Raw genomic sequence first — 27,935 nt, 5'->3', positions numbered from 1 at the left:
ACTAAGACCTTTTGAGGTGCCTTCTTCTGGTAATTGCCAAATCATTGCTGGCTCATGTTAGAAGAACCTGAGCATTTAGTGATGTTTAAAAGTAATTGTTCCCCTTCACATACTCATTAATTGTAGTAAAATTGAACATGTTGACTAATAAATATTTGGCATTAATAAAACATTCCTTTCATCAGTTTTTAACCAGTAACCTGCACCATAACTAGTCTGTTGTGTTCTTGTGATCAAATTAGTATTTGATGTGTGGACATTAGATTACAACAGCAGAATCGGTTTTGTCTATTGTATATGGATATAAAAGCATTTTGTCAAAGGTTTATTTGAGCCGATAAACATAATACAAGTCATATTTCCTCCCAAAATCAAAGAATATTAAGCTTATTTTGAGGACCTCATGATATTATTTTCTCATAAGAATTGTTAATTTAATAAAAAAAATAAACCATGATGCATTCTTTTGACAATAGTTGGATTTTTTTGGTAATTACTTGTGCAATTTGAAGGTGATCTAAATGAAGCTCCAATCAAAACCTTTATAATCAAAATGAGAACGAGACACTGTATGAAGTAGTTAGTATTAATGAAACAATATTACATGTTCGAAATTCACAAGGTATATTTCAAACATGCAGGAAGACAGGATGAACACAGTTCACTGCATGTTTACAAAGTGTCCAGACGATTCCTCAACATCACAATCCAATCCCAGAGTCTCTGAAGCTGTTAGGTTTTCCCAGCCTTCTTTTCACCGCGCTTCTTCCTCGTGTAGCGAAAACTCTTCAGTGGATTTTTGCCTCTGAAAGTGCTCTGCAAATACATCAAAAGTTGAAAATTATTGATTCAGAGCACCTCTGGAGGATCTGTTTCTATGCACAATTCAAGTCCTATTAAGTATCTAACTCTTAATTAACCAATATGCCATTATTACATCTAGAGCGTTAGTCACTGAGAAAGACCAATTTTTTTTATTAAAGAATTGTTTTTAGTCAACCAAATTTTAATTACTTAGTTGGTCGCAGAAAGAAAAGAAAATGATTATGGCTTACAGCTTATGAAAACCTTTTTACAATATTCTAATTTTGAATTTGGGGTTTTCATAAGCTGTAAGCCATAATCATCAAAATTATAACAAATAAAGGCTTGAAATATCTCACTTTGCATGTAATGAGTCTATATAATATATTAGTTTCACCTTTTAAGTTGAATTGCTGAAATAAAACTTGTAAAAAAAACTATAGTAATACTAAAATTGCACCTAAGGGAACATAATAAAAAAATAAAAAAAAACCATGTCATGACCCCTTTAAGTTGAATTGCTGAAATAAATGAACTTTTGCATAATATTTTTTTTTTTTGAGTTTCACCTGTATATTTTAAAGGCTGATTATTATGGTTTAGTATTTTGCTGTAATGCAGAACAATGTTAGCAATGTTACACATAATATTCTTTCTCAGCCCTGAAACTCAAACCATTTTCCGATGTCACCCCAGAATATATATTTAAGAAATTAAACTAATATCATTAAAGTGCGACTAGTCGACTAACGGATTAAATGAACGAATACTAGTCTGGTCGAGAGCAGCCCTAATTATATCAATAAGTAGTTAATATGTATAGTAGCGTTGAGTTTTGAAAGTGTTCACGTAAATGAACGATTGTCACCTTAAAGCTGCTCAGCATCATGCCGCCTGTTTTAAACTTCCTTTTCCTCCGTTGTTTCAGAGGATTGACGAGACTCTTCAGCGTAGCCGGGACTGAAACGGACATGAAAACTGTGTTTGAAATCCATTTGTCTGTGCGTCCAAAATATAGAGCAATCAAAAAGCCATCACTCCTTACTCAGGTATTCGGGCACGTTCTTCATGTGAGGTTTGATGACGGCGGGATGAAGGTCTTTGTCGTGTCTTAGCAGCTGCAGGTCTCTGGGATTGTCTTCAAAATACGTCTGTCAGATAAAGGACATTAGTTCCTACGGTCAGTCGACATGAGAGAGTAACTGGTTAAAATAAGCCGTGTTTAAAGAGCACAAACCTTGAGTTTCTCTGAATTGAGCAGCTCTTGTTTGATCTCCTTCAGTCTGGCCTCCTTCATCGCCTGCTTTGTGACCGATCTCATGGCATCCTGGGTGAAATATACCATACAAGAGACTTCAGGTGGTGAACCAAACCATAATACAGCTTCAGTACTATAAGAGGACACAAACATACCCGACATCTGTATCTGAATCCCTCGATTTCCTCCATTTTGAACCCGTACGGCTTCAAAACACATTCTGTGTCTGAAAACAGAGGAAAAAATTTGCTTGTGAAAAAAAAAAGTGTTATTTTTTTCCCTTCATATCTGCAACAAATATACAATAAAAAAAATACAATAAATGTTTAAGATATTTTTTAATGTTAGTTTATAATATTAGGTTTTTAAAGGCACACTATGCAAGATTTCCGTTTTTGTCAAACAGCGACCCCTAGAGTCGCTGTGGAGTATTTGTATTTAAAGGGTTGATGAACTGAGAATCGTGTTTGCATTGTTATTTGGTGAAAGCATTTGTGAGTGCAGAAATTGCGTTGCAATAAGATAAGATCTTTTCATTCACGCGATCAACAGACTGTATGTCATCTGCTCAATGCTCATCACTGCAACCTTTCATGTGATGGGGATAGATTTAAATATAATGCTTTAAACAATACTTTTCATGATTCGTTAATCTCGATAGCTGTAATAATAAAATGTAGTAAAAGTTTTCGAGAGAGTTCCACATGTAATACTAGCTATTTCATATGCAAGCATGTCAGCCAATCACAAAAGTGGGCGTTTATACTGAAGCCACACAGCAGCCAATCACAGCAGTGGGCGTTTACACTGAAGCCACACAGCAGCCAATCACAGCAGTGGGCGCTTACACAGAAGCCACACAGCAGCCAATCACAGCAGTGGGCGTTTACACGGAAGCCACACAGCAGCCAATCACAGCAGTGGGCGTTTACACTGAAGCCACACAGCAGCCAATCACAGCAGTGGGCGTTTACACTGAAGCCACACAGCAGCCAATCACAGCAGTGGGCGTTTACACGGAAGCCACACAGCAGCCAATCACAGCAGTGGGCGTTTACACTGAAGCCACACAGCAGCCAATCACAGCAGTGGGCGTTTACACGGAAGCCACACAGCAGCCAATCACAGCAGTGGGCGTTTACACTGAAGCCACACAGCAGCCAATCACAGCAGTGGGCGTTTACACGGAAGCCTCACAGCAGCCAATCACACCAGTGGGCGTTTACACGGAAGCCTCACAGCAGCCAATCACACCAGTGGGCGTTTACACGGAAGCCTCACAGCAGCCAATCACAGCAGTGGGCGTTTACACTGAAGCCTCACACAGACACGCCCCTTCAAACAGAGCGTTCAAAACAGAGGTTAAAATCAGGCTAGGAAAAATGCCTTTTATTGTCACCTCTCAAACTGCATTGCTGGTCCCCCCCCTGCTTTGCTATCGGGATGATTCGCCCAACTACGAGTTCGTTTACCATCGAAATGACTTCGAAGCTGTTATATTAAGGTAAAAATCTTGCATAGTGTGCCTTTAAGAGGACAAGCAGGCCGTATTTAGTTCTTGGTGACCGTGTTAAATTAAATATCCTCTGATGCCTGTGACTTTCACCTCCAGAGAGAGCGCTTTCAACCTCTGTGAGCATCGGGAGTTCTGTGTGAGAAATGAAGGACAGCGCAGTGCCGGGATTATCCGCTCGAGCCGTTCTAAAGGGAAGCGGGAAAAATCAACTAGTGTTAGTGTAAATAAAATCTTAATCTAAATGTTAATTTAAATATAGCTACAATAAAATGCAATATAAATATTAGATCAAAATGTATATAGACTAAATCTTTTGTCTAAAAAAAGTTTACATATAGACTAAATCTTTTTGTCTTAAAGTTTGTTGAAGTATTAAAATGACTAAAACTGATATAAATATAGATTATTGCTAAATCGAAGAAAAAAATGACAAAAGCACAAAATTAAAATATAAAAATAAATCATTATCAGTATTAACTAAATCTATTACAAACAATTTAAGTTAATTTAAATTAAGCTGAAATAAAATAACATACATTTTATGAAAGACAAACAAAATCTTAAACGAAAATAAAAAATCGCAACTAAATAAAATAAAATAAGTTTGTTAAAGTGCTAAAATCTCTAAAACTGAAATAAATAGAAATTCATGCTAAATAGATTATAAAATGACAAAAGCACATAAAAAATTACTAAATCTATAACTAAAAATATAAAAATAAATAATAATAATTATTGTTGTTAACAAACTAAAATTAAAACTATTAAAAATAAGTTTCATTAATTAGAATAAAGTGGGATAACGATCATCAGTGTACCTGCCGACGCGGTGAATGTAGGACTCGACTGAAGTGGGAAAATCAAAGTTGATCACATTAGACACATTGTGGAAGTCGATCCCTCTGGAAACGCCATATTCCTTGTCTTTGCCTCTGAGAGGATAAAACAAAATTCAGTATAAATGTTTAAAGCTGAAACCATTTTAAAACACCAACCATTATCAAAAAAATAAATCATATTTTCATGCATTTAATTAGCAGGGAACTCATACTTTCCACTTTTCCCAGAGTTCTTTTTCTTCTTTCCTTTCTCCTGTGTTTTCTGAGAACTTGCAACGGGATTCTCTAGTCCTTGTTCATCTGTGGCGATGATGTAGTTGTAGAAGCCTTGATTAAACTGAGCGATAATGTGACACCTGAAAAACCGACCCAAATAAAAACTGATTTAAGTACATCGAATGCAACATGAAAACTGCATTAAACACATGTGATGTGACGTATTTGAGTTAAACAATATTCACAACAATAATATTTATAGATATTACTGGTTAATATTATTTTTCTCCAACCTTACTGGCATTGTATACATCAGCAAGAAGTATTATAACAGGAAATATTGTAAAAATCAAACATTGCACGGCCCAGAAACTAGTACATTTTACTTCTGTGCGTGATCTACTGACTGTAAATCAAAAGACACATGAATAATAAAATAGCTGATTTCTCTGGATTTAAACATTATTGGACACAAGTCAACAAAATATATACAAAAATGTTAAATTCTGTCATGTCATTTTTCCCTAAATAAGTTATATTCAAAAATTTTTGGTCTAATTTTAAAGGTGAAACTCGAAAAATTATAATATCGTGCAAAAGTTAATTTCAGTAATTCAACTTAAAAGGTGAAACTAATATATTATATAGACTCATTACATGCAAAGTGAGATATTTTAAGCCTTTATTTGTTATAATTTTGATGATTATGTCTTAATATTATTAGAATATTGTGAAAAGGTTTTCATAAGCTGTAAGTCATAATCATCACAATTATAACAAATAAAGGCTTAAAATATCTCACTTTACATGTAATGAGTCTATATAATATATTAGTTTCATCTTTTAAGTTGAATTACTGAAATAAATGAACTTTTACACCATATTCTAATTTTTCAAGTCATCATTTTTAATAGTTTTAGTTCATGATAATAACCCTGGAAGTGCCTCAACACAACACTGCTGACTCGGCCAATAGCAGCAGGACTATTTAATGGTGCAGAAATCACACACTGCAGCTTTAAGAAAAAAATATTTGATTTCAAGTCTGTTCTCCCACCTGGAGTGAACCGGCAGTTCAGAGTTCAGCACACAAGCAGGGATGCTAAACTGCTCCAAAAACAGTTTGAGCCGGTAACAGCGGTCCACATCTCCGACAAATATGAGGGACTTCCCTCGAACCAGGCCGAGCTTCAGGAGTGTGTAGATGAGCAGGAACTTGTCCTCCTCCTCACACTGGACGCTGTATTGCTGGAGCTGAGAGCTGTCGGGCAGCTGGGAACCCTGGAGCTTCAGCGTCACCTACAGGAGGAGAACCATCAGACCCAGACAACACACACACACACACACACGCTGCTAACGCTTCTCTGCTTCTGCACTCACGGGGTTGTGGAGGACGAGGTCTTTCAGGGCCTGAACGTCGTCATTCAGCGTCGCCGACATGAGGAACGCCTGGTAGATCTTGGGGAAGTGACTGCAGAGGGCAACAGACAAATACTAGATGTTGTAACAAAGTCCAATAGAAGAGAGCACATCTTAAAGGAACACTCCACTTTGTTTGGAAATAGGCTCATTTTCCAGCTCCCCTAGAGTTAAACAGTTTTACCGTTTTCGAATCCATTGAGCCGATCTCCGGGTCTGGCGGTAGCACTGTTAGCATAGCTTAGCATAGATCATTGAATCTGATTAGACCATTAGCATCTCTCTCAAAAAAATGTGCAATGAGTTTCGATATTTTTCCTATTTAAAACTTGACTCTTCTGTAGTTACATCGTGTACTAAGACCGACAGAAAATGAAAAGTTGCGATTTTCTAGGCCAATATGACTAGGAACTATTCTCTCATTCCTGCGTAATAATCCAGGAACTGCTGCCGTACAGCAGCGCAATGATATTACACAGCGCCTGAAAATCACAGCGCCCAGCTCGGTAACTTCCAACGTGACCGGCACTAAGTGTGTAATATCACTGCGCTGCTGGTACGGCAGTTCCTGGATTATTACGCAGGAATGAGAGTATAGTTCCTAGTCATATTGGCCTAGAAAATCGCAACTTTTCATTTTCTGTCGGTCTTAGTACACGAAGTAACTACAGAAGAGTCAAGTTTTAAATAGGAAAAATATTGAAACTCTTTGCTAATTTTTTTGAGAGAGATGCGAACGGTCTAATCAACTTTCCATAATGTTCACGCATTCGGTCAGTAGACGGTCTTTAGTGGCTGTTTGAACACATTCGACCACATGAGCGTTTACACTACGAAAGCAATCCGGTCTAATGTGTTTTCAACTGCCTCTGGAAGTGGTTGAAAGTGGACAAACTAAAAACGTATTAGACCCGTTTGCACCTGTACTTACTTTAGTGTGGTCCACTTGTGATCCGATCGAGCAAAACGCATCTTAATACCAGCTGTAAACAGGGCCAAGCTGTTTTATTCAAACACGTACCACAACAGGCTTTTGAGGTCAGCTTCAAACCCAAAGGAGAAGAGCAGATCCGCCTCGTCGATGACCAGCATCTCTAATGAAGTGTGCAGCTGCAGGTTCTGGGCGTTGATGTGAGCCTGAACACGGGACGGCGTGCTCACCACAATATCTGGCTTCTCCATTAAAATAGGCCTGTGAAAGACAAAGAATTGTAAATGTTTCTTGGAATCAATATTAAATTGCAATCAGAATGAGACTCGAGAGCTTGAATGAGCCTTAATGAGATTAAACCTACTCCTGAATGAATGTGATTTAACTTTAGCATAACTTGTTCAGAAAGTAATTTCTTATATCAAATTGAGTTACATATATGTGACCCGCCACCACAAACCCAGTCACGAGTCGCACGGGTATATCTGTGGCAATAGCCAACTATACATTGTATGGGTCAAAATTATTGATTTTTCTTTTATGCCAAAAATCATGAGGATATTAAGTAAAGATCATGTTCCATGAAGATATTTTCCTACCGTAAATATATAAAACATGTATTTTTGTGAGTGAATGCAGCACAATCGTGAACATAAATGCACAACTTTAAAGGAGATTTTCTCAATGTTTACATTTTTTTGCTCCCTCAGATTCCAGATTTTCAAATAGTCGTATCTCAACCAAATATTTTCATATCCTAACAAACCATACATCAATGGAAAGATTATTTATTCAGCTTTCAGATGATGTATACATCTCAATTAAAAAAAAAAAATACCCATGTGACTGGTTTTATGGTCCAGGGTCACATATAGATATAATTCCTTTAGCAAGTGATTTGTTGTAGTACTGACTTCTGTGCCGATAGATCCGCCTTCCCAGAGATGTCTGCCACTCGCACGTCTCTGCCGCAGTACGCAGTGAGCTGTCGGATCATGGTTTGGACCTGCTGGCCCAGTTCTTTAGTCGGGACCAGGACTAGCGCTCTAATGGCCTGCTCACGTACAGTCTGCTCACAGCAAACATACAACATCAGCGACAACAAATGTTACTTATTTCTGTCATTAAGGCTTAGTATAAACTTAGTATATAAATGAATAAAAGCCACACATCACCTGTTTGGACGTGAGGATTCTTTGGATCAGTGGCACCGCATAGGCAGCGGTTTTCCCTGATCCGGTTCGAGCTCGGGCCAGCAGATCTTTCCCCTCCAGCGCCAGCGGGATGGCTTTCTCCTGGATGAGGGTGGGCTGAGACCAGCCTAAATCAGCCAGAGCCTGAGAAACACAACAGCAGCGCTAAATAATGCATCCTTAACATCCCTAGAAGATGATCTGATCACAAGTGGACAGCACTAAAACACAAGAGTAAATGGGATTGAAAAATGTTTTGTGATTTGAGACATCAACATGCAGTGACACAAATCATGTGAGCAGCACATCTTAAAATCAGAAATGTATGCGTGTATATATTTATATATATATATATATATATATATATATATATTAGTGCTGTCAATTTTTTTTTAACATAATATATGTATGTATGTATGTCTGTATATATATATATATATATATATTTACATATACATTTCTGATTTTCAGATGTGCTCACATGATTTGTATCACTGCATGTTGATGTCTTATATGTCTATATATGTCTGTGAGTTTATATACTGTATATATAAACACACACACACACACACACACACACAAATACAGTATATACACTCACAAACACATTTGATATATATATATTTATATATACATACATAAAATAATATAAATACATACACATATATTATGTAAACAAAGTATTTTATGTTAGATCGACTGGACAGCATATATATATATATATATATATATATATATATATATATATATATATGTGTGTGTGTGTGTGTGTGTGTGTGTGTGTGTGTGTGTGTGTGTTCTGTACATATTACCACAGTTTTACTGTACTAACTATAGTATTTTGAAAGGAACTATGGTATTCATATAACTAAATACAGATATACAAGAAATGTATTCATGGTGAATCTGTTGAACCAGAAAGAAATGTTTGCATAGATCCAATAAGAGATCCATTTTATTCTATTTCAGAAATGACAGTGCTGTTAGCAAGTAAATATAATGTCGAAACAGACACTAAATGCAGACAAACGGCACAAAACGAATATATGATATCCTGCTGTCTGGTATTTCGAGGCGGGCAGACTTTATATTATTAGCACGACTATATATGTTACCTTTAATAGCCGATCATCTAACCCCATCTCATGAAAAAGTAGTCTATCCTCCTCCATCTTCACACGTGTGTTTGCGCACAGACAGACGAGCGAGACATTGAACCCGCTGCGCCACAGCGCCGCTTATGGTACTGGAGGGGAACTGCAGGTCAAACCACACGACGTGCATTTAATGCGGATACGACCGTCTATGAAGACTAACCAAGTTTAGAAAACTATCTATGAATGTTTGCGTCACATTGAAAGTTTTTGTTCGGTCTCTGATGTTGTATTTTCAACCAAACGCAGTTTAAGGCGTTTCACCTGTAGTTACTCTGGCTTACCGGTTGATGGCGCTGCTGCCTGAAACGCCCGTTGGAAGAAGAACTGATACCAGACAAACAAAAGCATCAACGTAGAGGAAAATAAGACCACGAACACAAAATACAAGTAAGTTTTACCTTTTAAATGTCGCCTCATGTTGTTTAATATCTCTTCTAACAGTTTCGTCTTAAATAAAGATCTGCGGATTCGCGAAAACCGCACTAAACTGCCATTACTGTAATGCTAATGCAGTAGGAAGTAAATATCACACATGCTGCTGTTGACCTAACGTTACACAACAAGCAGACAAATCATTGCACATTTTTTATTAATGCATTTATATTGTGTACGCACGTGTCCCGAAGCACTCAGTATACTTTCTTTTGCATGCAAAGGAGAAAGGAAAATCTGATATGGAGACACAGGTACATACGATAGGAATATGTTCAATATTATTGTGCATAAGAACACGATACACGTTCTCATGTTTTATTGTGTAAACGCATGGATGATTCTGTGTTTAGATGAGGCAACGTGTGTTTACCGGGGTGGTCACGCAGATGCAGGAGCATCATGGGATTGTGGATCAGGAGGTTCATTTCCCAATGAGGTTTGTGTGTTTGTTTTATTCTGCATGAATCAGTCATAATCTGATGTGAGATCTGAGGTTTAGTGGAGGGTTTGTGGTTTGCATTGCAGTGTTGTGGTGGGTCGAATGCCACTGGTGGGTGAGAAAGTGTTGGTGAAAGCGGTTCAGGACCCCCTGAAACCCATCAGCTGGACGGCACAGAAAGTCCAGACCCTGAACGGACAGGTATGTAATAACATGTCCTTAAGAAGTTGTTGTATAATATAAATCTACAATTTGTTGAAATATTTGGTCCCTCTTTACATTAAAGGGTTAGTTCACCCAAAATATAAAATGATCCCATAATTTACTCACCCTCAAGCCATCCTAGTGGTATATGACTTTCTTCTTTAAGCCAAACACATTTAGAGGTATTTAAAAAAAGGCTTTATAATGAGAGTGAATGGTACCTTGTTTTTTAAAGGCCAAAAAGGCAAGCGCATCCATCCATCCATCATAAAAGTAGTCCATACAACTCCAGTGGGTTAATAAAAGGCCTTCTGAAGTGGAGCGATGCGTTTTTGTAAGAAAAATATCCATATTTAAAACATTATATACTATAATCACCGGCTTCTGGCAACGGCCTGGTCATGTTATTAAGAATAACCCTAGCTTTTCCTCAGAAACGGCTGATTTAGAGCATAGAAATGTGGATTTCCACTAAACATACACTACCATCCAAGGCTGCATTTCTTTGATAAAAAAAACAGTAATAATGTGAAATATTATTACAATTTAAAATGTGAATATATTTCCTGTTTTTAGCATCATTACGCCAGTCTTCAGTGTCACATGATCCTTCAGAAATCTTTCTAATGTGATGATTTGCTGCTCAAGAAACATTTAGGAATTTTATAAATGCCGTGCAAACTGAGTATTCCCAATTTATTTATTTTTATTGGAACAAAATGTTAAGTTTGGCATAATTGTAATATATTTATTAACTAGTGATATCTGTTAAGTGAAAGCCTTAGTGTGTTGCTAAAATAAAATGAAATATTTAGTTTCTAGAAGCATGTAAAGTTACTCCATATTTCTTTAGAGTATTATGAATGAGTGTATAATTAACAGGTTATAGTTATGTCTGATCTTTGGTCTCTTTCTCCGGGTTTCTCTCTGTCAGCCGTTCAAATCTCCTCCTCCGCTGCTGCCGTCCATGTCGACCAATATGAAGCCTGGCATTTTAGGGACCAAACCTCAACCCCTGCTGAAATCTCCCAAAATACCACCACTGATTCCCAGTATGCAGCCAAACCCTGGTACGTGACACAGTGTTGTTATCGTTAACTAAAACTTTTGATAAAGTGCCCATTATGCTATTTTAAAGGCTCCTAATTATGTTCTGGAGTCTCCTACCATCGATTTACATGCATCCAAGTAAAAAAACAACACATTTTCTCATAATATACATTGCAGCATCACCTCTTTTCTCTCAGTGTCTGAACCGGTTTGCTGAATAATACTGAAATAGCACTGACGTGAGGAGCTGTCCATAATGAACGCTGTGTGATATGTCTCAGGTGGGATGATCCAGATGTCCCATCACCAGCAGATGCCCTGGAACGGCCCGTTTGACGGTTGGGGTGGAGGACGCAAGAGACACCCTGAGATCATGGGAGGACGGAGAGGTGGACGCTGGTGAGACACAATGACCTGTATAGTCTGTCTATATTGTTATTTTAACATTTTTAAAACTATATTATGCTGCATTGTTGAAGTCACTTGACCCCACTGCATCCAGTTATCATATAATTTATTATAATTTTTTAATAGAACTTTTGATAATAATGAGTCAAAATAGAGGTTGACACATCCGGGTCATTTATCAGACTGGAAATGTGAGGTCAAGTTGCAAATTGCATTGTTGGATGCATTAGTTCATGCAGTGTGTTTTGTTGTAAATTGCATATATTCATATGCACACAAAATTTGTTCACAGTTTTGGGGTCAGTAAGATTATTTAATGTAAAAATTTAGAAATTTCCAAGGCTGCATTTATTTAATCAAAAATACATTAAAACAGTAATGAGAGATATTACAATTTAAAAGACTTTATTCTATGTGAATATAGTTTAATGTAAAGGTGAAACTCAAAAAATTTGAATATCGTGCAAAAGTTCATTTATTTCAGTAATTCAACTTGAAAGCTTATGAAAACCCCAAATTCAAAATTAGAATATTGTGAAAAGGTTTTCATAAGCTGTAAGCCATAATCATCAAAATGATAACAAATAAAGGCTTGAAATATCTCACTTTGCATGTAATGAGTTTATATAATATATTAGTTTCACCTTTTAAGTTGAATTACTGAAATAAATAAATGAACTTTTCCACGATATCCAAATTTTTTGAGTTTCACCTGTAATTTATTCCTGTGATCAAAGCTGAATTTTTAGCATCATTACTCCAGACTTCAGTGTCACATGATCCTTCAGAAATAAGTCTAATTTGCTGCTCAAGAAACATTTATGATTATTATAAATGTTAAAAAGCAGTTGTGCTGCTCCATACATTTGTGTACAACGTTATACATTTGTTCAGGATTCTTTGATGAATCGAATGTTAATCAAATTTGTGATAAAAGCTTATGTAACATTATAAATATCTTTACTGACGCTTTTGATCAATTTAATGCTTCTTTTCTGAAACAAAATTATTGAATTAATTCTGCATACTTCTACTGTACTTTCTTCCAAACATTGAAGTTAGTATGCCAATCACATACTCCTACCCAATTTTTGGTTTAAATGAACCGATTTAAGCGCCTCATCTGTTGTTTGTGTGTGAGCGCCCTTGAAGACGGTCCTGTTTTTAACACGCTGACGTGTGTCCTTCAGGGAGGACGGTGGCGGAGGGCAGTGGGGATCAGACGCCATGCACCAAAAACGCAAAAGATGGAGGGCGGAGGAAGTGCCCAAAAAAAGCAGCTCCGTAATCACACACAGAGCGCCGCTATTCTCCTGTTTCTCCAGGGACACGTGAGTCAGGCGAAAACAGTGCTGGGACGTTCTGATGAACGAATGAATGAACTGCTGTACACCCAAAGCGCTTTACAATCATATCAGGGGATCTCTCCTCAACCACCTCCAGTGGTGAGTTGATGAAGTGATGAACCGTAAACTCATTGTCTTTTCCTCTTGACTTTTTCAGCCAGGCCTGCGGCTATCTGGAGCTTCAGCGTCGGTACCCGCACCTGCACCTGACCTCTAACCTCTTCCACCTCCAGCTGTCCTGGACCGAGAGCTTCCCGCTCAACCAGCCCCTTCCTCTGAGAGGACCGTGTCACTTTCACATCGGATCAAACCAGACGGAAACCAAAGCGGAAGCTTGCGAGTCCACAGATGACACTTTCGCTGTTAAGGTACAAAGGTCTCTTTTTGTTGTTATTTTTTTTAATCATGTGGCCATACAAGACTCACGCCCGTTTCACACATACTCCGTTTGCAGTGCGTTTGCGGTGCGTGTTGCAGTGCGTGTGCGTTACTGGAGCAGCACGCGCTATAGTACTTTCACATATGCTGCGTTTCCAGTGCGCTACTGATACGTAGTTTCTGTGTCACAAAATAAAAAATGGGTAGGCTAAGTAATTTTGATTTTAAATCCAAACTTTAACTTTGACATTGTTACAGACATTACAACAGTATGAAATGAATTTTAATCATTGTGATTCTTTGTTTTAGTTCGAGTTGTTGACAGAAGAAAAGCTATCGCGCTATGGGCCTATCTGTTGCTAAGATATAATACACATATATTTTAAATTAGAATACAAATGTATAAATAATACTGATTATAAATGCATATTTTAAGACTGAAAAAAAAAAAGAACCGGAAGAGAGGGCTAGCCCCCAGAAGACAAAAGACCTTTTTGGAAATTAACATTTGATATATTAATTATTGTTAGTACATGCCACTACATTAAAACAAGTATTTTTCCTCTGCTATAAATAAGGCTGGCTGTAGCACCAAAAAGTTAAACATTTTGATTTACAATTACATAGTCAAAATTAATTATAACTAGCTATAACAAACTTATAATTACACCTTGTTTAACTTCTGTATATTCAAAAATAAAACTATATAATATGATTTACTTATGAATTCAGATATAGGCTACAACACATATTCAGATGTTAATTTACATTTAATAAATTCGCATGACATGAAGGTTGAATGTGACGATAAACAAAATAAATAAAAAGGGCAACACAGTAGGCCTACATATTCATGTTTAAATAGAACAACATGCAGCAATAATATAGGCCTATATTTATATTCTCGTTTAAAACGTTTTTAATTTCTTGATCCTGTAATTTAGTAAATGTAGAACACATTAACTGTAATTATGAGTAGCTATATGATCAAATTATTACAGTTTCTTGTCAATCTATATTTATTTCAATGTGAACAATACGCTGCAGTGCGGTGCAGCACAGCAGAAAATAGACTCTGTGCGTAAACGATCGCTGCACTGCTGTATACGCACCGCAACTGGAACGGATCGCCGGACCGCATCCGTGTGCAGTGTGAAAGCTCTAACCTGTTAACATGGGAACGGAAAAAAATACGCACCGCAAACACACTGCAAACGGAGTATGTGTGAAACGGGCGTTACAATAGCCGCGTTTCCACTGTCGGGCCAGTGCGAGCAAGGGCTTTAAACGGGCCGTGTTGGGCTAATAGCCTCGGGCCAGAAGCACCGGGCCTGCGTTTCCACTGTCGGGCCAGAAGCTCTACAGCGCTTCACTAAAACACGCCTCTCTGGAACAACGTCACACTAACCCATCATTTCACCAACAAATGGAAGTTTTATCAGAAAACTATCAGAAAGAAATCACTGGAAACCGCGTGATCGCAAAAGAAACATGATAAATGTGACCGTTTGCTGGCTTTTTTGTTGTTTACTTGAATATTTAAAACCCAAGCATCGATGTTTTACCACAGGTTTACAATAAAAAGTGATACATTGATCAAAATTAATTAATTAATGTCAAAATTGCACATTAGTCACACAAAAATAAATTAGGCTACCGTTAGGTCTATTTGACAAAAGAAAGAGGACACACTTACTTATTCAGTCGAGGCTGTTTCAGTTTATCTGGTAGTTACAGGACATATTTAGGCTACATCACATTTAGAAAGAAGGATAATTTCTACAAATATGCCACCAAAAAATACGACCTGAGGAGCTTTAGCACTCTCTCGACTCCCAGTAGGCTACAGATGTTTTAAGCCAGAGAAACAGAGGAAGCTTCCGGAAAAAAAGTTGCTTTATTTTATGATAGTCCGGTATAAAGAGACCGTAGACATAATAAGAGATAAAATAAAAACATGATTGTGATCGCTATTTATGATTTGTCTGATTTCTTCAAGCGTCCATATTTACTATGGTAATGGTTAGCGTGCATAGAATTTTGCATCGGGTAGCCTATAAATATTTCTAACTTATACGGTGATCAGAATCCACATCGGATCACAAACAGAATCAAACATGAAGTGAGTTTAATTGAGGTAAATTATTTAAAGTAAATTAAGTCTTTAATGCTGAATCTCCAGACTCAGGTAAACTCCGCCTCTGTTCGTAACCACTCCTCTATCCCGAGCTGGCCCGCTTTGGACCAGAAATTCGACGTGCCAGAAAATCCTGAGTAAGCCCCGATCAAGCCCCGGAAGTGACAGTGGAAACGCGACTGGCACGCACTGGCACGCCCGGCTCTACCCCAACAATGGCTATTCTCCTGAATGCATTGCTCTGTTTTCTCTGCAGGTTCTGTTGTTTTCTATGCCGTGCCTTGAGGACTTGTATTCACAGTGTTGCAACCTCTCAAAGGACGGTCAGACACAGAAGGAGGCAGTACATCCCACTACACTTCTCAAAGTAAGAACATCTTAGCTTACAGGACGTCCCATGAAGCTACTGAACTGCTGTCGTTCCTTAAAAACACACCAGAGTGAAATCAAAATGGACTCTTTGCGGACACCACAGGTCAATTAGGTAGAAATATTAACTGATAGAGATCACTAAACTTACCCAGTAGTTTAATCACACTACATTAAGATAGTTATTTTACATTACAAGTTTTCGGTTAAGTTGAAGTATGCAAATCAGGCATTATCTGATTAAATATGCACTCATTTGCATACGTTTTCAGAACTGATTGGATAAAACCATGTTCAAATTTTTTTTTAGGAATAAAATTAGACTAAACTAGATTAGGAATAAACATTATATATTATATTATTATTATAATATTAAAGACATAATCTTTAATATTGACTTCTGGTTGACTTTTCTTTCTGACTGATGTAATCAAGGCTTTATATGTGGAATAAATAGTATTAAGCAATAATATCTCAGCCTACTCTCATTTTCCAATCAAATCCTAATATTAAAAAAAATCAAGTTCCATCTACATCATTGATTCTCAACCAGGGCACCTCTTCCAATTGATTCACTTAATATTACAACAACCAGTTGTAATATTAATATTAATGAGGACCTACTATGCTTTAGTGTGTAATGTTGCTGTATGAACATGAAAAAGCTCTGCAAAGTTCCAGTTCTTCTCTATATCAGTGTCAGTGTTTCTGAACTCCTGAAACGCCTCCATTGTAGTCTTGAGTTTCTTCCGGGAACAAACACGTCACAATATTCCTCATTTAAATAATTAATACGCAGAATAAAGGGGCGGGGCCTGGTTGAGTTAGTTAGTAGTGTGTTAAACTGGCAGTTATGGTAAGGGGCGGGACATTTCCCAAACACACTCAAAGCGCTTGACCAATCACAACACACTGATCCAGCCGACCAATCAGAGCACAGTGTGCTTTTCAGAAGGAGGGGCTTCATAGAGACAGGAACTAAACAGAGCGTTACTGATAGACTGGGAAGAGAGGAGCCGCAACAATAGAGAATATGAGGAGTTTTTTTTTTTTTTACATTCAAGCATGAAACCCTATTTTAGTAGAGCCCAAAAACGAAATTGAGACTTTTAAAAAAGGCATAAATGGACAACAGTGGGACTTTGAGTCAAAAAGCTTGATGAGAACCACTGCTGTACTGAATATTCTGTATCCCTCATTAATATGTTACATTCTCCTTTATGTTGATTTGTTCTTTCTCTGTGGTGTAGTTCATGTTGGTGGAGAGTGGAGGTGAACTGCGTCTCCCAGGAGGCCTCTGGTCACCCGAAGCTGACGGAGCGAACCCAGTAAAGGACAGCGCGACGCTGGTCAAGACTGCAGTCCGCTGCATAAAGGAGCAAACCTCTGTAGATCTCTCAGCCTGCACGCAGTGGTCTGTAGATTTCACTTTTAATTTCACTTTAATCCAGTTATGTTGCTTGCCAAAGTGTATTCATTTTTACTTTGCTTCAACTATGCATTTGTACGTTTCTGAAGTTTCGTATGTAGAAAATTCCTTTAAAAAAATGTGTTCTGAAGTTTGGGTTCAGTAAGATTTTTTTTCTTCTTCAAAGAGATTACCGTAATACTTTTATTCAGCAAGGAAGATTTAATTTCATCAAAAGTGAAAGTAAAGACATTTATAATGTTACAAAAGATTATATTTCATATAAATGCTGTTCTTTTAAACTTTTTATTCATCAAAGAATCCTGAAAAAAAGATTATGGTTTTTCACAAAAATGTTAAGCCAGCACAACTGTTTTCAACATTGATAATAATAATAATTCTTGAGCAACAAATCAGCATATTAAAATAATTTCTTAAGGATCATGTGACACTGAAGACTGGAGTAATGATGCTGAAAATTCAGCTTTGATCACAGGAATAAATTAGTTTAAATTAGGGCTGTGAAACTATTAATCATGATTAATCGCATCCAAAATAAAAGTTTGTGTTTACATAATAAATGTGTGTATTGTGTATTATTATTTTGTATATATAAATACACACGCGTGCATGTATATATTTAAGAAAAATTTGTTATTTATATATAAAACATTTATATATATAATATAAATGATATATAAATCTATATACAGTATATACATGCAAATATTTCTTAAATATATACAAGCATGTGTGTGTGTATTTATATATATATATATATATATATATATATATATATATATATATATATATATATATATAATCGTTTAACAGCCCTAATTTAAATATAGGTAATCAAATAAATCCAGCTTTGGTGAACAGAAGAGACTTCTTTCTAAAACATAAAAAATATCTTACCGACTCGAAATTTTCAAACGCCAGTAGTATATGTTCTCTTTTAAATTTTATTTTAGATAAATGTTTGAAAATATGAATACAAATTTGTTTGATAAATGATAGAAGTATGTCACCTTGTGTCTTTTACATATTCATTAGTAATATGCTCATTTCCCGTAAATGCCTCTTAATATCTTTCTCCCTCTCCAAAGGTACAAGATGGCGGAGCTGAGATATCTTTCAGGAGATAAAATGGAGACCGTTGTGGTGTTGTTGCCAGATGTGTGGAATCTAGAGCCAGCAGAAGAAGACTGGGCAAAACTGCAACAAAAACAGCTGGTACTACTGACCGCAATCATGCTCACGTCAAAAAAAAATCACGTCAGAGATGTCTTCTAGCGTGTCTGTTTTCTTTCCTGTCTTCCAGGATGATTTGTTGCTCTCTGAAGGTCCGTCTGTGGTTTTTCACCCCTCCGATGGACTGAGTCTGTCTGTCGTGTCTCTGTCGTCAATGCTGGAGCCTCAGAGCCTTCAGACACGAGACAGCTGTGAGGTGTGTGCGTACGCATGCAGTTAAATGCAGCAAATTTGAAACTATTAATAAAGCAAATAGTATGTGTAGTAAACTGGCTCAGACATGATGTAACTCCCTGAGCTTCTGTGTCTCGTGTTCTGCATCAGGTCAGCTTGATGGCGGAGATGTTCAGCGAGATGCTCCAGAGGGATTTTGGGCTTCAGCTGTATCAGTGTCTCTGCCGTCTGCCTCAGGATCCCAGTGTCCCGCTGACCGGCGGCAAAGACGACAACAGCACTCCCATGGTACACTACACCTCATGCCAGTGATATTTTAGTGCCATTGCCATACTATTAGAGATCAGGGCTGTCACTTTTTGTTCGAAAATCGATTGCACCATCAATCAGACCAACCAACACAAGTTTCGAAAATGAAAATAGGGAATCGATTTTAACGGCTTTCAGGACGCATAATGCGCGGAACTAGGTTCAGCGTTGCGCTTCAGATACAACGCGATTTGCGCGATTGAACTTTGACCGCGGCGTGCGCACGTACCGCTTGGTCGACCCAGCAACAAAACGTCTCGCGCTATCTGTAGCCTATTGAATGGCTCAGCCATTGAACCGCACAGTCCATGTTAAAGCCTGCAGTAATGTTTTTCATTGATGTTATGGCAGTCCACTCTGCTTTTCGAGAATGTTACACTCCTGTTTGTAATTGTACACGAAATTTCATGCCAATAAATCATCAGAAATATTGTGTGTCTCAAGCGCCCTCTTTACGTTCGTCCTAATGCCTGTTAGTTGTCCGTGGATTGCCTTATATTTGGCGTTGAAAATGGAAACGTCTTTAGACATGGAAAATCGATTTTACAATCGATTCAATGAACACTTATGTCTCGAAAATCGAAAAGGATTTTTTCACAAAAGTGACAGCCCTATTAGAGATGCACCGATTGATCGGCTGGTGACCAGAATTGGCCGATTTTCACGTGATTGTCCATGATCGCCGACCGGCCGGTCTGACGTGCCGATTTTATGCCGGTCAAATGCACTCAGGCGCCGCATGATTAACATCGCGCAACATCAGCATCGCACATGCACACGGAACGCACATGTAGGAAACCTCGTGAATTACGGCCGTTTCACACCGCAAGCGTGAGCGACGCGTATTTTTTTCGGCGTACATGTTAATCAATGAGTGCGATCACACCGGGAGCAGCGCATGAGCGTCGCGTGAGCAGCAGTGAAGCGTGAGTTTCGGCGTCTATTTTTGCTGCGCTGCTCACGCTCAATTAAAAGCCCCTTTCACACAGAGATTCCGGAAAATACACGTATAATGTGACCTGGGATTTGTCCCGGGATCGTTTGATTTTGGTTCATTCACACTGCTAGTGATTTTCTGGGATCTGTCAGTGCGTTCACACACATCCCGGTAAGATCCCGTAAAGACACGTGACGTCAGGATGAGATGTGAAACGTCGTACGCTTCGAGAAACATGTACACTAACGCATCGCGTACCGTTCCACAGAGTTGGCGAGCGCTCTCAGCTTCAGCGTGGATAGTGAGGAGCTCCTGGTCTCTGCTTCGTTCCAGTTTGCAGACATTTTTTCGTTCTTTCTTTGTTGACGACGAACACAAACTTTCTAGAGTCGTGCGATGGCACGTGCGCCGTCACTACGACACACCCCTTAGGCAATGATCCTGGCTTTTGTTCACACAGGGCGCGTTCCGGGACTGATCCCGGCAATGTTACTAGGTCACCAACCCGGGATCGATGCCGTTCACACAGAAGGCACTCTGGCAATTTTGCGGCAATTTCCCGGGATTTTATTATTAAAAAAGGGGCTAAAGTGAAAGCACACTTTTAATGGACAAAATAATTAGCCTTTTAAACAAAAAGTGCCCAAAATGTTTATGTCTAGTGTGTTTTAACAAGAACTGGAGTAGGCTGTCAGAAAAGAAAATGAAGACACAAAAATATTCACAGAAAATTTAAACTTGTACCCATTTAAACTTGTTTTTGTTATTCAGTTTGGGTAAAAGTATATGGTGTTTTATTAAAAAAATATGGAAAAAAAATATTTGTGTGTGCTGTAAAGTGGTTAGAAAAACTGAATGGCTATCGGTATCGGCTGGTCAAACTCAATGAAAAATCGGAATCGGCCTAGAAAACTGTAATCGGTGCATCTCTACAGTTTTTATTCATATTTTGAATTAGTTTTTATTTTTAGATTTTCTGTTTTTGTTGTAATTTTTTTATTTATTATTATTAGATTTTTTGAAAATGTTTATGTAGTTTTTATTCATTTTTATTTTAGTACATCAAGTTAAAGATATAATCCACCCTAAAATGAAAACTCAGTCATTAATTCCTCACCCTCGTGTCGTTCCAAACCTTCGTTCATCTTCAGAACACAAATGAAGATCTTTTTGATGAAATCTGAGCGCTTTCTGTCCCTCCATTGACAGTCTATTGCCTTTATTACCAAATAATTTAGTCACATAAATACCTTAACCAAGTTAAGTGTTTTAAATAAACGTGTTGGGTCATTAAAAACAAATATCCCCTCCAGACATCACTTTTGGACACTGCTGTGTGTAGAACATCAACTGTTTATGTAAATAGAGCATGAAAATCCAGTAACTTTTTCTCTCTTAAGGAGGATGAGCCCAAAACATCAGACAAACAGCCGGGAAAAAAGAAAGGATTGATCGATGCGAAGAAGAAAAAACTCAAAGAGAAGGATGAGGAGCTAGACGCTGATGACGTGATTCTGATGGATGATACTGAACCAGATGAAAAACAGTGTGAGGCTGTAAAAGAGAGTAAAACTGCGGGCGCAGGAGGAGACGGGCAGAGCAGCAGCGCCTCAGACACTCAGACGTCCAAAGACGGCGTAAGAGCTCGCGTTTCTGCTCGGATCTGAGCCACATGTGTGTGTTTGTCCTCTGACGTCTGTTTCTGTGTGCTTGAAGGACTGTCCTCAGGGCTGGACAGCTGAGATTCCTCGTAAGGTGCTTCTGTCCTGGGTGTTCTTTGACCGGCAGCTGACAGGAAGTCTTCGAGAAGCAGATCTGCTCAACATCCTGCTGTCTCTCGGCCTGTTCCTCAGTCCTGCTCAGGTGATGTTTCCTCGGAGATGCTTTCTTAGTAATCTGCCAAAAAAAAGCTTTAACATTTGAAGTCAAAGAAATATACATAAATGTTAGTATTGTAATTTTACTGTTGGTCTGTAAAAAGTTGTTATTATTATTATTAAATGCTTGTTTTTTTAATTTTACAGTGAAATAATATTATTGCAATATTAGTATATTTATTTATTTTTAAATTCTTATATTAATTCTTTATTAAAATAATAAACAAAAAATATTCTAATATAATAATTGTATTGATGTATATTAATATTATATAGTAATTATTTTAATACACATATAAAAAAATATTATTATTATCATCACAAAATACTTTATTTTACGGTACAACAATATAATATTTCTTTATTAATTTGTTTATTTTTTATAATATTAAATTAAATAATATTTTGAATAATAATAATTTGTGTTATTCATATATATTCATATTATTTTGGGGAAAAAATGTTTTTTACCTTTTTCCTGTTTTCCAATACAAATATCTAAAAATTCCTAAATCAAGATACATTTACTTGAGGAGCAAAATTACATATTAAGATATAATAATAATAATAATAAAAGCGCTGATGTTTTACTGAGAATTTGCAAGTTCAGTGTCATGTCAGGCGCAAAATGGGTTACGACATGCTTTTTTGGGCAGTAATAGAGCTGAAAATACCACTGACTAACACAAACTTATGTTAATCACTTTGCATGATTGATTTAAATACTCTCCAGCCAAAAATTTTGTGTCTGAAAGAAAAACAAATCAAGTCTTAAGTAAATCCTAACAGTAGTTTTTTAAAACCAAAGAGGTTTTGCGCTAAGTAAAAACATTTTTTTTCCCAGAAAACAAGCCTTAATAGAAATACGTCATTGTGTATGTATCTTGATTTAAAAATGTTTAGATACTTGTACTGACTTGCATTCTTTGATTATAAGTAAAAAACAGTATATCTGAAGAGTGCTTTCCCATCTCTCCTCAGGCGCAGGATCTGGTCAGAAAGGCTGCGGTCGGTGGGGTTTGTCTCTACAGGAATCTGTGCGGTCGCTGGTCAGACTGTGATCAGACAGACGACAGCATCAGCACTGAGGGTGTGTGTGTGTGTGTGTGTGTGTGTGTGTGTGTGCTGTTACGCAATCTGGTAATGCATGAAAACACATTTTTTTCCATAGCATTCTAAAAATGTCATTGCGTGTTTCTCTCAGGGAATAAAGCGATGTTGCCGGGACAGCCATGCAAAGAGCGCGCGTCGGGCCGTCGCTCAAACGCCACAGATATGATGAACTACAGAGGGAACGTCATTAACCTGCCAAACCTGCTGCAGTCGCTGGAGAGCAGCAAAACAGCCCAGCGGGAACTGGAGAAGTGCGTCGCCACGCTGCAATCCAGACTCGGTGAGACTGTAATCAGGGCTGGCTTAAAAATATCCATTTCTCAGATTTTTATATCGATTTTGATTCTTAAAGGGGTGGTAAAGTATGATTTCACTTTTCTAACTGTAGTTAGTGTGTAATGTTGCTGTTTGAGCATAAACAACATCTGCAAAGTTACAACACTCAAAGTTCAAAGCAAAGGGAGATATTTGCTTTTAAAGAAAAGGACTACAACAAATTTAATGTGTCTGCGTGAGGTAATCGCAGCTGCTAACACACACACACACACACACACACACACACACACAAGCTCTTGAAACCCTGCCCTCTGCAGTAGCTAATTTGCATTTAAAGGGCCAGGCACAAAATGGTGCGTTTTTGCAAACCCTCAAAACGTGACAACTTTAACATGCTATATAAAAATATCTGTGGGGTATTTTGAGCTAAACCTTCACACACACACTCTGGGGACATCAGAGATTTATTTTACATCTTGTGAAAATGGCATTTTACCATCCCTTTAAATCCCCAAAATTGATCTTTCAGTCTGTGCTGTTTCAGTTGATAAGTGAACATTGTAACGCTCCTCCCATCATATAAATCGCAATCAGCTTTGTGCTGTTACTGTCAATTTTATCACGAAATTCAAACAATAAACTCTTTAATGTGGCGTGACGGATCGCTGTAGCGCATCAGTTCAAGCGGCACGTGAACCGATCAACTCTTCCGCTTTACTACTAGTTATAGCACCTAATAAACATGAATGAACATCAGAATGTACGTTGAAAGATACAGTACAATTACCCTGGAAATCCAGAGTTCTCGCGAGAGCACAATTTGACTTTGCTCAGCGAGTTCACTCTGGTGTCGAGTAATAATGCTCATTAAATATGCCCCTCTATCTGAGCTGCACCAATCACATCAGGTTATCTGATATAAGCGGGCCAGAGGCGAGATGACATTAGTCATTAGTAAACATTGCAAGATGGCTGTGGATGAACACCAGTTGTTTGAAACGGCTTTGGGCGCTACAATGAAAAATTTTGACTTGCCTTTATCTCAAAATGAGGAACAGAAGACGGCGCTCGAATCGTTCCTTTGCAAGAATTAAGTTTTTGCTGTTTTGCCGGCCGGATACGGCAAAAGTATAATCTACCAGTTAGCTCCGCTCAAGTTCGAACCCAAAGATAGACACGAGAGGCGGGAACTGAGTAGACGTGATACATTTGAAGTTGCAAAAGAAAGATCGCCGTGGTTCAGGAGGTGAGGTGCATTAACAGACTGCAATAGCCTAGACTTAAGTTGGACCCACTTTTTACTTTAAGTACTAGATGTGTTGGGCTATTTAACATGACATTTTAGTTATTCTGCTGAAATGAACGAAATTACTCGATAAAAGATTCGTTCATTTTGCTGAACGAGATTCAAAGATCCAAGTCAGTAAAATGATCCGAACTTCCCACTACTCCGCTGGTAGCTAAGGACATGCAGTGTTGCCAACTATTTTCAAAGGAAAGTAGCTAACGCCGTCCCTAAAAGTCGCTAGATGACGTCATGCGTCAATTAGCATATTCGTGACGTCATCGCGTCATACTTGTCTCTTTTTTTTTTTGGCCTGTTTTCTCTCTAAATGAATGCTCACGTACTGTATTTATTCGGCAATATTATATTATATTATATATAGCCGAATGTAGGGCTGTAAACGATTAATCGCGATTAATCGAATTCAAGATAAAAGTTTGTGTTTCCATAATATATGTGTGTGTACTGTGTATAATTATTTTGTATACTGTATATAAATAGACACACATGCATGTACTGTATATATTTAAGAAAAATGTGTCATTTATATATAAAATAGTTCTATTTATATATAATATAAATCATATAAAAATATATATGCATTATATAAATGCAAATATTTCTCAAATATATACATGCATGTGTGTGTATTTATAAATACAAAATAATTATCCACAATACACACACATATATTATGTAAACACAAACTTTTATTTTGGATTAGATTAATCGCGATTAATCGTTTACAGCCCTAGCCGAATGTAAAATAAAGCTGTACTTATTTCCTATATATTATTTTTGTCAGACAATATGAATAGCTATGATATAGGCCTAGTGAATGACTACATTTTTTTTATAGGCCTATGTGGATATTTATCTGAATTGAGAGAGTTGAACCGGATGAACTAAAGCTCCGTGATAGTGAGTATTAAGTAATAAGCACAAGAAAGAAATGAACTTAAAATGGTCAAACTAAATTATGGAGAAAGCAAAAAAATCGGGGTCTGAAAAGTCGCTAAAAATAGCAACAAAGGCGCTAAGTTGGCAACACAGCGGCGGCTTCCCGCACATGCGCGATTCACCGCGATAGCACCCGCTGCTCGTTGAGAAGAGTATGAACGATATGTGCTTTCACGTCAGAGAGTCTCCAAAAGTCACCAATATCACCAGAAAAAATCGTTAGATTTGTCGCTAGTCGCTTTTTTGAAAATGTGTCGCTAGAGGGGTCTGAATACTCGCTAAATATAGCGACAAAGGTGCTAAGTTGGCAACACTGAGCGCATGGGGCTTAGTGATACATCACCCCGTGTATTGTTGTGATTGGTCGTAGTGTTAGCCAATTGCGTGCAGTGAGATTTTCAAATGCATGCTTGGTGCCGCCCCTCGACTCGAGCTGGCCGGTTTTCATTAATCGACACCAGACCATTATTCTTTCAGATTTAGGTCTGGATTTCCAGGCTAGCCCTACAGTACAACTTACCGAAATCCATGTCAGGTGTCATGTAATCGCAATTAATCGATATAGAATCGAATCTAACTGTAATGCATTAAGCCTCTCATTTTGTAATGCTTTATTTCTGCCATCATATTCATGCTCAAGTTTTAATGCATTTAAAACGTTGACGTCTTTGGTGTGTTTCACTGTGTGTGTGATTCAGAAGCAGCAGAAGCGAGACAGGCCGCTAATGAACTGGAGCAGGGCCAACAGAAAGAGCTCAAGAAGAAACTGGAGAAAGCCGAGACGCTCAACAAAACATACGAGAAGAGTTTGAGAGAAAACACCGGTCAGATGACCTCTGTCATTGAGAAGATGCAGAGGATGGTCGATCAGGTGACGTCCTTGAGTGCTTTATATGCAGTTTAGACTTTATAATCTGACAGATTTGTGTTAATAATATATTATGTTTTTACTGTTTAGACGACAGCCGTTACAACTGCGAATGGAGGAAAGGATGAGAAGGTGTAGAGCCCCATCGGATGCCGATGCAATAGTGTTTGGGCCGAGCAGAATAAAAGAAAAATTAGTTTCTTTGCTTTAAAAAAAAGTTTTTTGTTTTGTTTCTGTGTGGGGAAAAGGGTTGTTTTTATCATACACATACACATTTGTAAAGGATTTTATTAATAAAAATGAAAGTTTTGCTGGTTTATTTTAGAATGTAATGTGCTTAATATGAAAAGGAAACGTGGTTTATTTATTTAGTTTTTTTTTTTTTATTTTTTTTTTTGTGAATTCTGGCAGCTATGAAAGTATGATCCATCCACAAAACTGACAATCTCATAAACAGAGATACAGATATGAAAACTTATTCGTAATCCGGTATAATGTTTTTTTTTTTTTTACGTGATTATAAAACCATTTTTTTAAATTACAGATCTCTGCTTTGATTTTAACTTAAGATAAAGAGAGGTTGAAAAGAAGCATGCAACACATTTTTTTTGACAAATTATTATTATTTTTGGACAAATTGGATCTTATTGTATTTCATACTTGTTATTGTGTACTATAGCATTTCCTTACTGTTTGAAACCATCCACCCACATAATTATTCTTCAGTGTTCGTATGAGGTCAGTCTAGTGTTTAGTCTAGACTAAAATATAGTGAAAGTCCAATTATTCTGGAAATACTGCCTGAATTCTCCCTTTGCAATTAAAGTAGTTTGGATCTGACTCAACCCAACCTCTATTTGTTAATCTACTGTGATGAACAATTGTGAAAATAAATACGTTTTAATTAAATTAAAGTCTGAAACAATTTTGGAAGGTTTGCAAACAGGAAAATGTCGACTTATTTAGGATTTAATTGGCGAAAAAATATTTTTGTCTTTTTCTCAGGGACCATTTTATATTTTCTAATGACCTGTTTCTGAACAATTGCATTGCAAGATGTGGATAAAGAGAATTAAGTGTCATAATGGACTGAGTAAAATTAAAAACAAATCACAAGACATGTAATATACATGTATATATTTTCTTTTTGTTTTGTCTATTTTTTTTAATCCACTAAAAATAACCACATTTTGTTTAGTGATGAAGTTGGCCAATAAATATAAGTTCATCAAATCATAATGTATTTGTCATTCTATTTTGAAAAGCAACTTTGCTCAATCCTTTTTAATTAATCAGTGTTTCTGTAACTGGAAACGTATACTTTTTTTAGTTTGATGGTGTGTTTTTGACCCCCTGCTACAGAGGCCGCTATTTC

General features: G+C 37.3%; 2 protein-coding genes across 3 annotated transcripts; one reads left to right on the top strand and one right to left on the bottom strand.

Moving 5' to 3' along the window:
* ddx56 (DEAD (Asp-Glu-Ala-Asp) box helicase 56) lies at positions 1-9,460 on the bottom strand. Its single transcript, XM_079599155.1, has 14 exons — positions 9,292-9,460; positions 8,159-8,320; positions 7,898-8,052; positions 7,074-7,244; positions 6,014-6,104; positions 5,691-5,932; positions 4,630-4,773; positions 4,397-4,510; positions 3,669-3,763; positions 2,218-2,288; positions 2,042-2,131; positions 1,850-1,955; positions 1,673-1,764; positions 1-816 (listed from the first exon to the last, which is right to left on the bottom strand). The coding sequence occupies exons 1-14, from the start codon at positions 9,346-9,348 to the stop codon at positions 733-735; spliced, it is 1,674 nt and encodes a 557-aa protein (XP_079455281.1). The 5' UTR covers positions 9,349-9,460; the 3' UTR covers positions 1-732.
* A 121-nt stretch (positions 9,461-9,581) lies between these two features.
* ccar2 (cell cycle and apoptosis regulator 2) lies at positions 9,582-27,793 on the top strand. Of its 2 annotated transcripts, XM_079599128.1 has the most exons (19): positions 9,616-9,720; positions 9,990-10,019; positions 10,119-10,204; positions 10,294-10,408; positions 11,346-11,481; positions 11,743-11,860; positions 13,060-13,200; positions 13,373-13,583; positions 15,987-16,097; positions 17,350-17,513; positions 18,617-18,743; positions 18,832-18,957; positions 19,086-19,223; positions 21,582-21,818; positions 21,898-22,044; positions 23,040-23,148; positions 23,263-23,451; positions 26,391-26,563; positions 26,651-27,793. In XM_079599128.1, exons 2-19 carry the CDS (start codon positions 10,008-10,010, stop codon positions 26,696-26,698), a joined length of 2,388 nt encoding a protein of 795 aa, XP_079455254.1. In that variant the 5' UTR covers positions 9,616-9,720; positions 9,990-10,007; the 3' UTR covers positions 26,699-27,793. The 2 variants fall into 2 exon arrangements, with proteins under 2 accessions (XP_079455255.1, XP_079455254.1); XM_079599129.1 differs by lacking the exon at positions 9,990-10,019 and having other exon boundaries at positions 9,582-9,720.
* The last annotated feature ends 142 nt before the right edge of the window (positions 27,794-27,935 follow it).

This window comes from Phoxinus phoxinus, assembly GCF_949152265.1.
Source record: "Phoxinus phoxinus genome assembly, chromosome: 23".
In the NCBI taxonomy this organism is placed as follows: Eukaryota; Metazoa; Chordata; class Actinopteri; order Cypriniformes; family Leuciscidae; genus Phoxinus; species Phoxinus phoxinus.
The sequence above is the reverse complement of the archived record's forward strand: the minus strand, read 5'-3'. Positions and strand labels throughout refer to the sequence as shown.